Source organism: Aulonocara stuartgranti (genome assembly GCF_965226115.1).
Source record: "Aulonocara stuartgranti genome assembly, chromosome: 14".
Classification (NCBI taxonomy): domain Eukaryota; kingdom Metazoa; phylum Chordata; class Actinopteri; order Cichliformes; family Cichlidae; genus Aulonocara; species Aulonocara stuartgranti.
The window spans coordinates 40,960,615-40,978,392 of NC_138950.1; the positions used below are offsets into that span (position 1 = coordinate 40,960,615).

Genomic DNA, 17,778 nt, shown 5'->3' on the forward strand with positions numbered 1-17,778 from the left:
GACATTGGACATGGCAAGTAGCCCCTCCCTGTATGCTGTATCACTGTATGCTGATCACTCTGCATTCAACACATAACTGTTTCCCTACAGAAAACATGCCTCTGAAAACATGTGACTACAGAGCCTATGCATGCAGGAATATTAAACGTCTAAAATTAGTCTTAGTTTTGAGTTGAAAAGATCCACAGGAACCACATTTGGACTATAAATAGCCCGTATACTGAGGTCTTACTGATGTCACACTAAACGTATAAATATAAAGTGTCAGGGATCCTGGGTCGCTCAGACCCAGGATCCCTGAGCAGTTATGGACTAATATTATAATATATATTTTGTATTGCCGTCCCTCGTTATCCCTGCTTGTATGTGTGTGTATGTGTTTCTGCGGGCGCCTTCAGGCCTGGTGGGTGTGGCCCTGCTGGCGGACTGGCCATACCCGAAGCCACACACCTGCTGCTGATCAGGCCTCGTCGGGGGAGCTACTTAAGAGAGTCTTGGAGCTCCCACCGACACGGGATCATTTCGTGAGACTTCCCGTCAGTTCTTCAGCTGGTCTGTTTGTGAGTGTGAGCTTGCCAAGTGAACTGAGGGTGCTAACTACTGCCTCTATTTTCCCAGGACGGATTGCTGGATGAGAGGGCAGCAGTCACAGAGTGCACTGGCACGAGGGAGCAGACACATGAGCACAAACACTGGGAGAAGACACGGAGTGGAAGTCGGGAGCACACGGGGATGTGTTATTGTTGTGTATCAGTTCCATCACTGTAAATAAACGCACTGCTTGTACATAGAGCACCGCGCCTGGGTCCTCCTTCCCCACACCCCCCACGGTTTGCCATGCCAAACTGTGACATAAAGTATAATAGACATGAAAAAAGGTCAAAGCCTGGCATTACAAAACAAAGCCTTCAGTCCAAATTTACTTATAAAAGATGTCACTTCAACATCACTTTACGCTCTCCCCTCACCCCCAAAGAGTCAGCAGGAAATGGCTGCCCTCTCTGAGACTTGTTCTTCAGAAGGTTTCTTCCTGTTAAAAGGACGTTTTTTCTTCCCACTCTTGCCAAGCACTTGCTCGCAGCAGGTCATCTGATTGCTGGGGTTTTCTCTCTGTTAATGTAGGGTCTCTACCTCATAATATAAAGCACTTTGAGGTGACTGTTGTTGTGAATACATAAATAAAACTGAATCAAACCTACTTAAGTAGTGCTCCTTAATAATATCAGAATATATGCGGCAATCATAATATGTTGGAATATCTTTCAGAACAAATGGCTTTTAAATGACTGCTAAAAACCTCAGTCAACAAAAAGTATTTCATATGCACATCTTTTTCCTGATGCTTAGCTGATGAGTTGGAACTAGTGGGTATTTTTCAATTTTACTATTTTTAAAGCAAATTTTTGCATTTCAAGTTTAGAGATGGAAACTTACCCAAGCAAAGCGAAGGCAGGCATCTCCTTGAGGTCAAAGGGAAAGTCTACCTGGAAATGGGTTCTAAAAAGGGCTGTGACGGTCTCTGGTGCAAGAGAAAGCAAAACCAAGAGGACAAGCTAGTGTATCACTGAATAGTCATCAAAACTTCGAGGTGCAAGTATCCAAACTTTAGCAATAACATTAGGTATTACAGATGTTGAATAACTGATGGAAAATGGAGAGTAAAGCTAGTTTCAGGCTGAGCATTGTGAACAGCTCTTTCTGATGCAACAGGCATGTGGTGTATGTCTTGTCCCAAAAACAAATTAGGTAATCTATCATTTGTTAGGTGAATGCATAAAAAATGATCCTGCTGAAGTTTATTGAGAAAGTACTGAGCAAACCTCAAAACCTAGCCATGTTTGATCATACTACACAAATAATGGGGGAAGAACACTAGAAACTGAAACTTGCAGCTCCACTGTGATTCATTTTGCTGCGTTTACTTTGACTTGTCTCTTAAATATACCATCATACACTTATTCTTCTCATACACTTATTCTTCTTTTTTATACTAAGTTAATATACTGTGTTGTGTTGTTTGTTACGTTGTGATGTGTCATATCGTGTCGTGTTGTGTTATATGTAGTGCCGACGTAGGACAGTTTTTCCAATTTCATTGTACTACTGTACTATGTATGACTGTGCAATGACAATAAAGAGTTATCTTATCTTATCTTAATATACAAATCACAGCTACATGTATTAGTAATGTGGAGACACATCTTCATTTGTTTATGCGTTCTGTGTTCAGGGTCTGGTGATTTACTTTTTAAATTGACATTTTTAAAGAGACTACATCTGTCAAATTAGGAATTCATAAGTCCCAACAAGCTTTGAGTCCACATTTTCCTGAATTCATAACTGCAAACAGCCTGCAATTTCATTCAACATAAATTAGCGCTGTTGTATCTATGAAAGCAGTAAGGTTTCATTTAATGATCAATGCTGTTTTTAGTATTAAAAGGTGTGACATTGTGAATTCCTTAAAACACCTGGTAAAAACATCTGGCCACACAGTCATACCTTCGTCTTTGTACCACACAGCCAATACCCTGAAAAAGAAGGCAGCGATGGTGACGGAAAAAAACCCTCTCCAATAGCTCCTCACAGCAAAGAATGTGAATGTTACTTCAATACTGAAGAGCACACCTGAAACACACAAACAACGCAAGGCATGAGCATTGGAACTGACTTTTAAAATATTCTGAAACTTACACTGACTTTTCAAAAACCCGTCTTGCACTTGTGCTGAAGAACAATATTTTCTTTTGTCTGTTGAATTTGCTAGCCAGCATCTTCACTCAGATCTCAGTGTCATTTACTTCCAGCTCATCTTGGATAGATTTGCTCATGGCGAGCTGTATATATACATGACTTAACAAGAGAGGCTCAAAAAAATCTTGAACTTGAAGAAATTGGCACTGATACATAGGCGTGAAAAAAGAAACCCTCAATTACAAGATAGCTTGTGAAACATTACTGAAACTGCTCCACAGATTTCAGCAACATAAAGCTTATCATATTACATGTTATATATTACACTGCTCAACTTAAAGCCTTAACAGTGTTTGCAGATTTAGCTTACTTCGGAGTGTTACCACGTCACATTTGATGAACCTCACCTCCTACGGGCGCAGCAAGAACGCAGCCTACTCCCACAGCACAGGCTGCTGCTAGCATCTCTCTGTACCTGGACTCATTCTGAAATCACACGGAAGTGATTACATTTCAGCTTTAGAATAAATAGATGTGGAATACAGAAATAAATAACCTACTCACCATTTAGGCAATATTGGATAGATTAGACTACATTAAATTAGCTACAATTACAATGTAACCGTAAGAAGGTGGAAGACCATTTTAAGTGTTTACTATGAATAGCGGTAATTCTCTGCTCAAAGATATGCTGTATGAAATTGTATCTTCTTTCGCTTTGAAGGTAAAAAGGTTCGAAAAATTAAATTGTAAAATATGATAATACTAATAATAATTCTTTATTTAAAAGGGACAATGGAGTGTAACATAGTCCAAGTATAAAACATGAAACTGATGCACACAAGTTTATAGCCATAGTATGTTATACTTTCTTACCCCCACACAATGAAGCTTTTTTGGCACATCTGTTTGTCATGATCCTGGCTTTTCTCCCAGCTATTTTGAAATTGCTCTTGTTTTTAGTCTGGATATACTTTTGCCTAGTTTATGTTTTCATTTTGATATTGTTAGTTATCAACTTTTTCTTGTCCTCCTATTTCTCTCAGGTCTAGTCTGTGTTTGTGTTTTCTCCTGTGTTTAGTCAGTTTTGTCATTGTGGTTTTACTAAATTTGTCAGAATCTCGTGGTGTTCCAGAGAAGGCATTGGAGCTGATCAACACTGGTAGATTCATTTATTCTTCAAAGAGCATGCAAATTATAGCTAAAATCTTCACCAAACCATAGATTGCTTCTGAATCAGTTTTCAGCTTATACACAGACTATGTTTCCTCAATCATCATCAGAAATTCATCACGACTTTGGAAGCTACACTTCTGCTTGTATTCTTTGATATTGTGCGCACAGTATGAAATAGATATGAAATGCTTTTGTATTTAGCCACTGTATACACTGACCGATGAATCAAGTCAAGTCAAAGTATATTTACATACCATGTTTTTAAACAACAAAAGGTTACACAAAGTATTCTTTAAATAGAAACAGTCACTAAAGCCAGTCTATGGAGGCCAGCATAGCTGCAATATGATCACACTGCTTATTTCCCGTGAAAAAGCGAGCTTCTGCATTTTGATCGACTTGGAGGTGACGAGGTAAAGATTGAGCAGAGCCAGCATGTAAAGAATTACAATCATCGAGATGAGAGCAAATGAAAGTCTGAATTACTGTCTCTAAGCCGTGTGGTTGGAGGCAGGCCTTCACCCTGCTGAGGAGACTCAGTTGAAAGAAACTTGTCTTAACAACAGAGCTGATCTGTTTATTAAATTTTAAAGCACAGTCAAAAGTCACACCAAGCACTGTCATACCCGTCAAATGGGTTGGGATGCCCAAATAAAATAATTTCTCTCCATAAGTTTCTCTCCAACCATAATTGTACATCTCTGAGACAGTTCACTAGTGCCTGAATAGAAATATGACTGTTGGTATTTTATAGGCAAAAATATGTGTAGGACATTTGCAAAGCATTAAAAAAAAATAAAATCAACAGTGGATGAATTCAATAAAACATGAGAAAGAAAAAGATGTAAGACTCACCTCATAGATTCCTCGAAACACAGGCAACTTGCAGAGGAGAGCGCCACACAAGCTGGCGATGTGTACAAAGGGAGCCTGACAGAAGGAAAAAATAAAGGCATAAAACAGGTTCTCTAGCTGCTGTTTGACGGTCTGTCAACAGTTACACATACACATGTTGCGGTTTTTATGCCAGTTGCAGAATATGAGAAGTGATCTCAGGTGAAAATCTAATTTAAATTTAAATTTCATATAAGCACAATGGTGTTCCAGCACTTTGCTTCGATTTACTCTGTGTGGGTTTCTGAGGACCAGATGTGGTCCGAGTGTAAGCCTGTCTTCTGAGGGATCTTTACTCTTTATTTGGATATCTTAAAGCTGTCATTCCATATTAAAAGGGCTGTCTCTTCGTGGTGGTGTCTTAATGCTGTGACTCACTGAAAACGTGCAAGTCAGCAACAGTAGAATGTGGATCAAAACGTCAATTTTTTTTTCTTTTTGCCTGTCCCGTTTGGTTCTTTTGCATCAGAATTATTGTCTAAAGGCGAAGAAAGATGCCCAATGGATTTACTTTACCAAATGGACCATCCCAGCCTTGCCGTAATGGTCCATTTGATTCACCTTTTATGGTTTATTTTATAATTTTTTTTTTCACTTGCTAGATACGGGACAGACTTGAATGAGGAAAAGAAAAGGGAGAAAGGAAGAGGGGGAAAAACAGCGGGGAAGAGGGACGGGGATAAAGGGCAAAAAACAAAAACTAAATAAGCAGACAAAAAAAATCCATCTATCAATCACCTGGATCACCTGTTGAGAAAGAAAAAGAAAACAAGCAGAAGAAAACGAGAGCAATACAATGAACAACATCACGATGATCTATGGGAATATGACAGTAAATACTAAATATTAAACATTATTGTGCAGCACATAAGATCAACAGAACACAGTGTGCTTTGAGGTAGGAGCCAAAAAGGGTGTAGTTTGTGGGTGTGATCACCCGTGTGTACACCTGTGAGCATGGACGCGCTTGTTTTTAAAAGGTTCCTTCATGTAATGATCTGCTAGAGGGTGTGGAGGGGCCACAGCCCCGTCCTCCAGGGCATGAAGCAGGTATGGAGGAGATCAAAACTCCAGACATCCAGAGGCCCCCAGAACACAAGAGACCAAGGAAGACCAACAGAGGGGCAGCCGCGCCACTGTCCCAGAAAGAGCTGAGGAGAGTCCCAGATGAGAGCTCACTCAGCAGCCGCGGAGCAGAAGCCAGGGGGAGTTGCAGTGACGCGCCCGTGAGCTCCGCCGTCAGCCAGCCGTGCCTGAGTGACCGAGCCCCAGGCCGAGAGGCCGAGGGCACCCCACCTCCGAAGTGGCCCGAGCGAGCCCCAGGCTCCAGGCCCCGATAAGCGGCCGCCAAGGAGTGAGCCGGTGTGTACCCGGACGCCCACCCCCAGACACAAAGAACCACCAACGCACCGATGTCTGAGGGAGTCCGCCACTGGCAGGGGAAGTGGTGGTGGGTGGAGATAGGCCTCCAAACCTTGGAGGGCCTGAGATGTCCCCAGAGAGGTGACGTATGATACCCAACCTGACATATAGACACAGACATACAGGCACACACAGACACAAACATCCATTCCTCCCTCATGCTCTCATATGCACTTACTCCACACTCAACCAACGTGGAGACAGACATAAAGAGACGCTGTACACACGATCACACTCCCCAAGCGTACTCTACGAACCGGGTCTAGGTACCCTTGCCCCTGGAGGGGGGAACTGCACCCAGACCCAGGTGGTGTTACCCTTTTCCCTGCGGTGGGGGGAGGCAGACCGCCCTGACTCCGCAGCAGCAGGGAGGCCCCACACTCCAGACTGCAGTCGGACGGCCAACTCCTCCTCCTAGCCCCCCCGCTCCAGCAGGTCGCAGAGAATGGGGGTGAGAGAAGACTCCAAACCTCCCTCCACCCGCTCATTGTAGTGTTGATGCATGTGTGTTCTAAGGTGCATTTAAAACCCAGGAGGGCATGGAGCTACCTGCCAGAGAGCAGCAGGTAAGCGCATGGTCCCTCCTGCTAGCCCTCAATGTCTACGTGTATTTAACCTTGAGAGGTGGGCAACGACGCCAGGGGTGAGGGTGTACACCCTGATGGTAATTTGGACTCCGTGTATCGTGCCCACCCCCAAGATCCTATATGTATGTGTAATGAGAGTGTGAGTAATGTGAATGTCTAAGTTGTGGGATAACATTGAGACAGAGGCAGCCAGAAGGGGACAGAGGGGGGATGCCTCCCCTGCACCGTGGTGACACACCTTTACTCCAAGGCCTGCATGTGTGGGTGATTGTCGTGGAGCGGGAAGAGGGAGGCAGCTGGAGATGGGGAGGGAAGGAAGGGAGGGGCAAGTGACCCCTCCCTGGGGCCAGCTTCAATTTTGTTGAAAATCATAAATAAATGGGATTTTGCCCCTCAAAAACTCACTGATAAAGACATGTAGCTCTTAGAATGTTAGATCCTTCAAACTACTGAGTAATTATTCCCAATTTGATGGTTTGGATGGTGACTGCAGACAGACACAGAAAATGGACGCCTACCCACAGCAACATACAACAGTACATGAAGACATTTAAAGAGTGTGCAGCTGATTTGTGTGTATGCATCTATTTTACCTCTTTGCCAAGGGGCATACCACTACCCAAGGCAAAAGCGAGACTGATGACTTTAGCCACGAAGGTCCTGAAGGTGAGATATTCTTTCAGTAATACTCCTCGTAGAATGGTCTTCATTTCCGAAATCCCTGAACCTGTAGGGGACAACAACGGACTCTTACAGCTGGCTGATTGTCAAAACTTTCTGTTAGACCCCAAAAGATTATTGTTTACATTACAATGAACAACAATGGACAAGATTTACAGATGTTATTTTAATGGAAAAAGTACTAGACATCACACATGATGCCAGGTGTCTCTTGAAAATGAATCTCAATGAGATTTTTACTTGAATAAAAAATGTATGTGTGCAGTTTGTCGCACAATGAGTTGCTAGCTAGTCTTTTAGCTAGATTTAGGTTACATCAAGTATAGCAGAGATGAATTTGAATTTAAGGTGATGATGCTTAGAGTCACTGAAATCCAACTTTATACCAAACCATATGTCTTGTATAAAAATAGTGGAAGCAGTACAGTGTCAGTGTAGGGGAAGGACATGAGCCAAGATCCTGTTGAATTCAATTGTGTACATCCACAAAAAGCAGCAGTTCAGCTGTACACTAATACAATCTGAAGCTTACATTAGAAATTATTGACAATTGTGATTCCTTTTCATATGCCGAGACACTACATAGATCCCAGTGTGCCTGCACCTGTTGAATCCCACTTTAACCACTGAATTTTCTTATTTTGTTGTGCAGGTGTGGAGGCAAAGTTACCCGCCACCATGTGGCCAACTGAAAATTATTTTTTTATTTCTTACATATCAAACTAACCACAGTCAATGGAAGTAGAATTTAGCTTTGAATAGTATTTGTATTCTTATATAGTAGTATTGTTTCATCAGTATATTAATATAGCACAAGGTTCAGTTACCTTGTACAAAAATGGTTAGTAGAATTATCCTTCAAAGAGATACTTTTACTTTTTTCCTTTGAGTACATTTGAGATCAAGTACTCTTTCACTTTTACTTGAGAAATGAACTTTTTTCAGTAGTTGAGTATTTTTTTTTTACATTTTGGTGTCTGTGCTTCTGCATAAGTAAAGAAAGTGTGTACTTTTGCCACATCTGTTTACATACCAGCAGCCTGTGGGGAGACGATCTGGGTGAAGCCGGCAGAAAACACGATGAGAGCAACAGAATAGCCGACCCAGCCCAGGTACTGCAGGAACCCATTACTGTCCAGTCTGCCATATACCCACTTCTGTCCTGTGGACACACAAACCACACAGACCAGGCCCAATGTGTAAAACCATCCTCACAGATTTACAGTGCAGTTACAGACCTATACAACAAAACAGGAACTGGCAGGTCGAGGTTAGTTTCCCTTTCTGAAAGTATAAAACACGCAGCCGGAGAAATGTGTTTGAATTTCTCAACCTGTGAGATTTGACATTTCTGATGAATTTCAAAGGTTCAGGTGTCTAATTTCAACTTTCTGGTTTGCACAGTTTGCTTACTTATTTTTCCTCCTCCCTGGTCCCCTTTGCTCTCATTACTTACTTACTTCTTTACACCAAACTTTTTCCTTTTTACACTGTTAAATACCTCTTTCATTCCTGTCTACTGTACCTTCTAGTTTTTATCCCTTGGAGAACCTTTAACACACAAAAAAGAGTTACTGAGCTTGATTTGCTTTTTTGAATAAAACACACTGGTAACTTTCTTAAACTGAGTTCTAATAACACCGTGAGAAAAATTGAGTTCAGTTTACTTAATATAGATTACCATACTAGATTTTACAGCCGAACTATAGTCTGTATTTCAGTCAATTTTGTTGGCTATGAATCTAATGTGGACAGGAAACAGTGTTTTTTTTCTTTAGCTGTGCTAGTGGGCCTGCCCTGCAGCCTCGCTTTTGCCTCCTTTGTTTACATATTTATGTAGAACTGCATCTACATGTATGTCAGACATAGATTTTGTATGGTTGGGTAGTCTAGGTATAATAATAATGGATTGCATTTATGTAGCACTTTTCAAGAAACCTCAAAGCACTTTACAATTCCACTATTCATTCACTCTCACATTCACACACTGGTAGCCACAGCTGTAGCCACAGCTGCCCTGGGGCAGACTGACAGAGGCGAGGCTGCCATATCGCGCCATCGGCCCCTCTGGCCAACACCAGTAGGCGGTAGGTGAAGTGTCTTGCCCAAGGACACAACGACCAAGACTGTCCGAACCGGCAACCTTCTGATTACAAGACGAACACCCAACTCTTGAGCCACAATCGCCCCACGTATCATAACATACATCTGCCCAACAATATTGGGGGGCTCAGACAAAGCCCCCCCTTGGACTGCTGAGTTTCTGCATTTTGATCGACTATGCCCCTCCAATGTGTGCTCTGATGTACAGAGAGAAAAAAGGAAATGCAGAAATGTATATGTCTTTTTTTTTTTTTTTTTTTTGGCCTGTCCCGTTTGGCTCTTTTGCCATCAGAATTGTTGTCTAAAGGCAAAGAAAGATGCCCAACGGATTTACTTTACCAAACTGACCATCCCAGCCTTGCCGTAATGGTCCATTTGATTCACCTTTTATTGTTTATTTTATTTTCACTTACTGAATACGGGACAGACTTGACTGGGGGAAAGAAGGGGAGAAAGAAAGAGGGAAAGAGAAACAGCTGAGAAGAGGGACGGGGGAGAAGGGCAAAAGACAAAAACCAACAGAACGGGCAGAGAAAAAAAAATGCATATATCAATCACCTGGATCACCTGCTGAGAAAGAAAAAAGAAAGCAAGCAGAAGAGAACAACAGTAATAGAATAAACAACATCACAATGATATATGGGAATATGACAGTAAATACTAAATGTTAAACATTATTGTGCAGCACATAAGATCAACAGAACACAGTGTGCTTTGAGGTAGGAGCCAAAAAGGGTGTAGTTTGTGGGTGTGATCACCCGTGTGTACACCTGTGAGCATGGACGCGCTTGTTTTTTGTTTTTTTTAAAAGGTTCCTTCATGTAATAATCTGCTAGAGGGTGTGGGGGGGCCACAGCCCCGTCCTCCAGGGCATGAAGCAGGTGTGGAGGAGATCAAAACTCCAGACATCCAGAGGCCCCCAGAACACAAGAGACCAAGGAAGACCAACAGAGGGGCAGCTGCGCCACTGTCCCGGAAAGAGCTGAGGAGAGTCCCAGATGAGGGCTCACTCAGCAGCCGCGGAGCAGAAGCCAGGGGGAGTTGCAGTGACGCGCCCGTGAGCTCCGCCGGCAGCCAGCTGCGCCTGAGTGACCAAGCCCCAGGCCGAGAGGCCGGGGGCACCCCACCTCCGAAGTGGCCCGAGCGAGCCCCAGGCTCCAGGCCCCGATAAGCGGCAGCCAAGGAGTGAGCCGGTGTGTACCTGGACGCCCATCCCCGGACACAAAGAACCACCAACGCACCGATGTCTGAGGGGGTCCGCCACTGGCAGGGGAAGTGGTGGTAGGGGGAGATAGGCCTCCAAACCTTGGAGGGCCTGAGATGTCCCCAGAGAGGTGGCGCCTGACACCCAACCTGACATATAGACACAGACATACAGGCACACACAGATACAAACATCCATTCCCACCCTCATGCTCTCATATGCACTTACTCCACACTCAACCAACGTGGAGACAGACATAAAGAGACGTTGTACACACGATCACACTCCCCAAGCGTACTCTACAAACCGGGTCTAGGTGCTCCCGCCCCTGGAGGGGGGAACTGCACCCAGACCCAGGTGGTGTTTCCCTTTTCCCTGCGGTGGGGGGAGGCAGACCGCCCCGACTCCGCAGCAGCAGGAAGGCTCCACACTCCAGACCGCAGTCGGACGGCCAACTCCTCCTCCTAGTCCTAGCCCCCCTGCTCCAGCAGGTCGCAGAGAACAGGGGTGAGAGAAGACTCCGAACCTCCCTCCACCCGCTCATTGTAGTGTTGATGCATGTGTGTTCTAAGGTGCATTTAAAACCCAGGAGGGCATGGAGCTACCTGCCAGAGAGCAGCAGGTAAGCGCATGGTCCCTCCTGCTAGCCCTCAATGTCTACGTGTATTTAAAATTGAGAGGTGGGCAACGATGCCAGGGGTGGGGTGTACACCCTGATGGTACTTTGGAGTCCGTGTATCGTGCCCACCCCCAAGATCCTATATGTATGTGTAATGAGAGTGTGAGTAATGTGAATGTCTAAGTTGTGGGATAAAATTGAGGCAGAGGCAGCCAGAAGGGGACAGAGGGGGGGGGTAGCCTCCTCTGCACCCTGGTGACATACCCCTACTCCAAGGCCCTGCATGTGTGGGTGGTTGTGGTGGAGTGGGAAGAGGGAGGCAGCTGGAGATGGGGAGGGAAGGAAGGGAGGGGCAAGTGACCCCTCCCTGGGGCCAGCTCCCCCGCTGACCCCAGTAGGCACCCCCATACTCCGCGACCCGCCAGGGAAAGGGGGCCCAGGCCCATCCAGACCGGGCCCAGTGCAGCAGCGCCGCCCGGCCCCACAGAGCCCGGGACAGTCCACCCAACCCCACCACAGAGAAAACTGCACCCACCCCACCATCCACTCATCTTCCAGACTACATAAGACAATAAACACCCAGGCTGAGATCTTCCTCCACCTCTCCTGTATCTCCCCCTCCTGCAGAGGCAGCTCCTGAGGAGAGGAAAGCTCCTGCAAGATGTGACAATCTCCCCCACCAGTTGAAGAGCCCCCCAGGTGGCTCGACGCACCGGCGGCACCCTGCTCCAGGGCTGGGCCCCCATGCACCCACCCGCCCACAACCCCGGCAACACACCAACCAGGACCCAAGCCCCCGAGGCCCGGTCCGGGTCCCAGCCCAGAGACGGAGCGCCCCCAGAACCTCACGCCCATCCCGGACCCACCCAGGGGCAGCCAGACTACCAGGTCAGTAACCCACGTCCGTCAGCACAGACCCTCCCCTAGCCCCGCTGCACGCAGCCGCGAGGAAACAGTCACCTGAGAGCCAACAGAGCCCCTAACCGGACATGACCGCTACCCCGGGTTGAGCCCCCCAAGGAAGATGCCTCCGGGGAACCCCCCGACGCCCTAAGCCTGTCCCTACCCCCACACCAATCACAACAGTGAAGGCGGGACCAAACTATGACCCCCCCACCCCCACTAGGTGATGGAGCTGATCAAAGGAGCCCAGAGCAATTGATCTGATGTGGTGGCAGAGGCTGTATCGAGACTAATGTAATCTAATAGATAATTTCTATATTGGTTAGAATTAAGATTATTTTTATTTTTCCAGTTCATGAGGACTGTTTTCTTGGCTATGCATAGGGCAGTGAAAACCATATGGGCTATATTCTTTTCTGAAGTGACATTATCTAAGCTGCCCAACAAACACACTAAGGGGGAAGTTGGAATGTTACATTTCAGACACTTCGATAAGTCTTCACATATCTCGCGCCAAAACTTCTGAACTGGTGGACAGAACCAAAGAGCGTGGATATAATTGTCCGGTGAATTGGTTTGGCAGTGTGAGCAGTTGTTGGTAGACGTAAAGCCCATCTTGAACATCCGATGACCTGTATAGTGCACTCTATGTAATATTTTGTATTGAATTAATTGAAGACTGGGATTTCTAATTAGATGAAAGGTTTTTAAGCAAATCTGAGACTAGAAGTTTAGGTCTAAGTTAACTGATAAATCCGCTTCCCATTTTGCAATAGGAAGTGATATTGATTCATCTGTTTTAGAAAGCATTCTGTATATTTTGGATAGTAATTTGGGGGGTTTAAGAGTAAGAAATTGAACCACACTTGGTGGTGTTTGTAGTTCAACTTGACCCGGTTTAAATTTCTTTTTTACTATGGATTTAATTTGTTGATATTCTAAAAATCTTTTCTTGTTGATCCCATATTGTGTAACTAGTCCGTCAAATGAAATAAATTCTGTTCCTTCTAGTATATGTTCTAAATATTTGATTCCTTTATCACTCCAATCTGAAAAGTTTATCATATTATTGTTTTGTAATATGTCAGGGTTGTTCCAGACAGGTGTACGTTTGCATGGGATTAATGAAGACGCCGTCAATTTTAGAAACTCCCACCATGCTGTCAGAGAAGAGCTGATGTTGATGCTTTTAAAGCATTCATGTCGTTGGATGTTTGAGCTGATAAATGGTAGGTCTGAGATCTCTAGATTATTGCAGAGTGCTTGTTCTACATCTAGCCAAGGTTCATCTAAGAGGGTGTGTTTTAGCCATCCTGAGATAAACTGAAGCCTGTTGGCTAAGAAGTAGTGCTGAAAGTTAGGCAGTTCTAGTCCTCCTTTATCCTTGGTCTTTTGTGGTGTTTTTAAGCTTACACGTGGGGGTTTATTTTTCCAAAGGAATTTGGACATACATGAATCTAGAGATCTGAACCAATCTTGTGGCGGTTTAGTTGGGATCATTGAGAATAAATAATTTATTTTGGTAAGACCATCATATGTCTTACCATATGTGTATATGTCAAAAAACTTGAGAGGAGATTTGGCTGAAGTGATGGGGAAAACGAAGGTCGTTACATTATGCGTGCAGGAAACCAGATTGAAGGCCAGGCCAGGTACACTGGAGGTGGAGTCAAGCTGCTCTGCCATGGCATTGGATGGTAAGGAATTGTAATACTAGAGGAATGTGATACTGAACCCCAAATTGCTCCTTTGATGCATTTGTCTGAGTGTGAGTGTTACACATAGATAGAAAGAACTTACGTGTAGGAAAAGAAGCGTGTGTGTGAAACATGTTGTTTAAGGTGCTATGAGTGCTAAAGCTATATAAGAACAAAGCTTTTTACCATTTATTTGTGGTTTCTAGTTTCTCTCAAATGCTTACCCAGTCTGGCTTTGCCCTATCACAGAGCTTTTTTCCCAATGCATCTACTTGAACACAAAGTTTCCTGCCAGGCATTTGTCAAATTCCAAATTTTTTTTTATGTCAACTTGGTTTAAGATTGGTCTCCATCACTAAGAAGTAAATCTAAAACCTTTCCAATATGTGCCACATCTAATGGTTTGCTCCAGTGTCTAATTCCATTGTATATTTTTCTTAATTTATTTTGTGTTTTCACTGTCCGATTTTAAAATTCTGAATAGATTTGTATACATTTGCATACATGTGATACATGTCTATTTGATGTGAACTAGAATGTGAAAGACTTCAAATAAATTCAGCCCTTTTCCATCCTTTGACCTCACCCTTCACCACTACCTCCATCCTATCAACTCATCTTTTCCTCTCACCATCAGTTTCCTGTAGTTGTTAGATATTACCAGTGTTGGTCAAGTTACTTGAAAAAAGTAATCAGTAACTAATTACTGATTACTTCCCCCAAAAACTAATCCCATTACTTTACTGATTATTTTTAAAAGTAATTCATTACTTAGTTACTTAGTTACTTTTTAAAAACACGATTTACAACCTGAGTAGGTGATAAAGTGATAGATCTTTCAGCCCAATTCTACTTTTTCTACATAATCCATCATACAAAATGTAATCAAATGGAAAAGTCTCTTTTTAAAACTTGTTTTATCAGTTTTAATCTTTTAACTTTATGCATCAAGCAAAAATTTAATTATATGCAACATTCTCTGACTGGAAGAAATTTGTTTAACATTTAAACCTATTTTCTGCACATTCCAGCACATAATTTTTTTTAATTTTGCGTTTACACTCAGTCTTTCAAATAGATGCAAGTAAAACACAGCAGAAAATAAATAAAGTCAAAGACTCAGCGGTCCTGTTGCTCTATTTTCACCTGTAAAGCAGGAGTGGGGCAGGCGGAGGTTTACCCTGGTGCAGGTGTGCCGCGGTCAGTGGAAGAATCCGCGAGTTTCTCTGTGAGTTTCCCATTACGTCGTAGCTACTCGGTGCTTGTTGGAAGTTTAGGGTTTTTTCGCTGTAAAAAGAAGTTTTCTTCCCACGCACAACAGACACTAATGTTTTTGTCACTTTTTATGGAATCAAACTCAAAGTAAGGTCAGTACTTGCACGCTTTGAACGCTGCACGCTCATACTCTCTCCTGCACTCGATATGTGATCCATTGTTGATCTGCACACAGCTGTTGTCACTAACGTCACACTCGCTTACGTCACTGTCGTGAGACATTCTCGCAAAAAATCACGGTTTTAGTAACGCAGTAACGCAGTAACGCAGCGTTCCTATGGGAAAGTAACGGTAATCTAATTACCGTTTTTGCAATAGTAATCCCTTACTTTACTCGTTACTTGAAAAAAGTAATTGGATTACAGTAACGCATTACAAATAACGCGTTACTGCCCATCTCTGGATATTACTTACCTCCTTCCTTCCCAAAATGTGTTATTATGTTAGTGTGTAGTGATGCTGCATTTTTAAAAACAAACAAACAAAACCAACCCAGTCTCTCTGTCACCTTTTAGGAGCATGTTGATGCCCAGTTCCATTGCCCAGCTGGCTAGGCCCATGAGGATCCCCAACAGGAAGAAGAAGATCCAGTCCTCCCCGATCAATGAGATCAGGAACCTCAGCCAGCGAAATGGGCCGACTAATGGGATATCAAGAACACAGCATAATACATTAGGACTACAGCACCCAGAGATTAGTACGGGTCACTTTATTCTACATTTTCCAATAACAGCTGTGTTTCATCACAATAGCTTTTGAAATATTGAACAGCAATAAACATGTTGTTAGCCCAAAAGACCACTGCTCTGTACTCTATAGCATTTTACAAGTTAGTAAACCAGAGATGCAAAAGTTTGTAATTTATCCCACATTTCTTATCTTTGGCCCAAATATAAACAGATCCATGCCCAATAACAAAGAAGCAGATCAGATAAATCTTTAATAATTTCTCAGGTGCGTTCCTCTGGGAAATTCAGTAATTATGAATTTGTTTTGGGGCATTTTTTGTAAAAAATAAAGAAGACATTTTCAGAAGTTTATATTCCTGGTGAAAACCATTTCTCTTTATTTCTTTCTTCCCACCCTTATCGTACTTGCAGGAAAAAGACGATTGTGTGCAGTAGGGATGGGTACCGGTTCTGACAAACGGTAGTAACCAGACCGAAAAGCAGCGCACATTTCGGTGCTTTATTTCGGTGCTTTTTTTTCCTGAGCTGTGATACACTTTAGATTCTAGCCAATAATTTTACGTTTCCGAGGATAGTAGGCGGGGCCAGGTACGTACGTTCTTTTAGAGCAGAGCTACAGATTAAAAATGTCCAAGGCGAAGCCGTCAAAAGTCTGGCTGTACTTCACAGCAAAAGATGCAAACTCAGCAGCAACAAGTGCTTTAAGCTGATACTGTGATACTGTCAAAGGAGGTAACACCTCAAATCTGATGAAACACCTGGCGACGCATAGCGTTTTTTTTAAAAGCCCAGAAATGCGCCGTATTTGATAGCTTGCTGCGAGACCTCACACCGAGCACATCTACTGCGGGTGGGTTGCCTGTTATCGGACCCGGAGCAACATCCCCCAAAAACCCGAAGAGGAGAGTCCTGGCCCCTAGCCCTGCCAGTGTAGCAGAAATGATGAGGATGATGATGCAGCAGCAGCCGTTCTTCTCTGCGCGAGTAGCTTAATGTTGTTCGTGTGTAATTTACGTTGAGTAGGCTAACCACGTTATTACATTAATGCATGTAAGGTGAACTAGCAAACATCATCATAGCTACATGCGGCTGTCTTCTTGTTTGATGGCAGATACTCCCTTCACCCTGGCCAAAAAGGCTAAAATGACCAAAGAAAAAGTGGAAAACAGTTAAACATGAGAGGTTTAGGACAAAGTTTGTGTTCTCCATTCTTTAAGCACCGGTTTGAGCACCGTTTGAGCACCGGCACCGTTTCAAAAGTACCGATTTGGCACCGGTATCAGATAAAACCTAAACGATACCCATCCCTAGTGTGCAGTCACTTACTTTGCTTTCATCTCCCTGCTTCCTTTTTACACTTGAGCTTGTAGAACAAATGCCGATGTTTTAATACGCCAAATAATTGTGCTGTGGCTGACTTTTATGGCATTCAGCCTTTTCATTTAAGCATATCCAAGAATTCCCTGTCAAACATTTATTTCAAAACCTAACTTATTAGGTCCTTCATTTGCTTTTCGAAAACTGCCCTGCATCAGCTGCCGGTAATCAGAATCACAGCTACTCCCAACACTGCAAACATATTGTTCTTTCATCAAATCAAGAACTGAAGGTAATAATATGTGTGTATGTGTGTGTGTATGCTGGCTGAGTGCATTTAAATGGAAGAGCAGTCCATTAACTGTACAAGTTACTTATTTGTTAAATGTAGTCCACACCGAAGTAAAGGGCATCTTGTATCACAATCCAATTGCCCACTCTCTGGTACGTTGCCTTGATGATATTTGAAACTTTTAAAATAACTAAAACGGGGACACTGTGACAATGTCAAAGATGC

The 17,778-nt window shown here is 43.4% G+C and overlaps 1 protein-coding gene across 1 annotated transcript in view; it reads right to left on the reverse strand.

Annotated features, from left to right (window-relative positions):
* Nucleotides 1–17,778, reverse strand: part of LOC309688472 (chloride channel protein 2-like) — a 63,143-nt gene that overhangs the window by 30,240 nt on the left and 15,125 nt on the right. The window contains exons 4-10 of the mRNA XM_082504250.1: nt 15,764–15,895; nt 8,488–8,616; nt 7,367–7,500; nt 4,726–4,800; nt 3,102–3,180; nt 2,503–2,628; nt 1,435–1,519 (exon numbers count right to left, since the gene is read on the reverse strand). Of these exons, the coding sequence (XP_082360376.1) occupies nt 1,435–1,519; nt 2,503–2,628; nt 3,102–3,180; nt 4,726–4,800; nt 7,367–7,500; nt 8,488–8,616; nt 15,764–15,895 (760 nt within the window). The remainder of the gene's footprint in view (nt 1–1,434; nt 1,520–2,502; nt 2,629–3,101; nt 3,181–4,725; nt 4,801–7,366; nt 7,501–8,487; nt 8,617–15,763; nt 15,896–17,778) is intronic.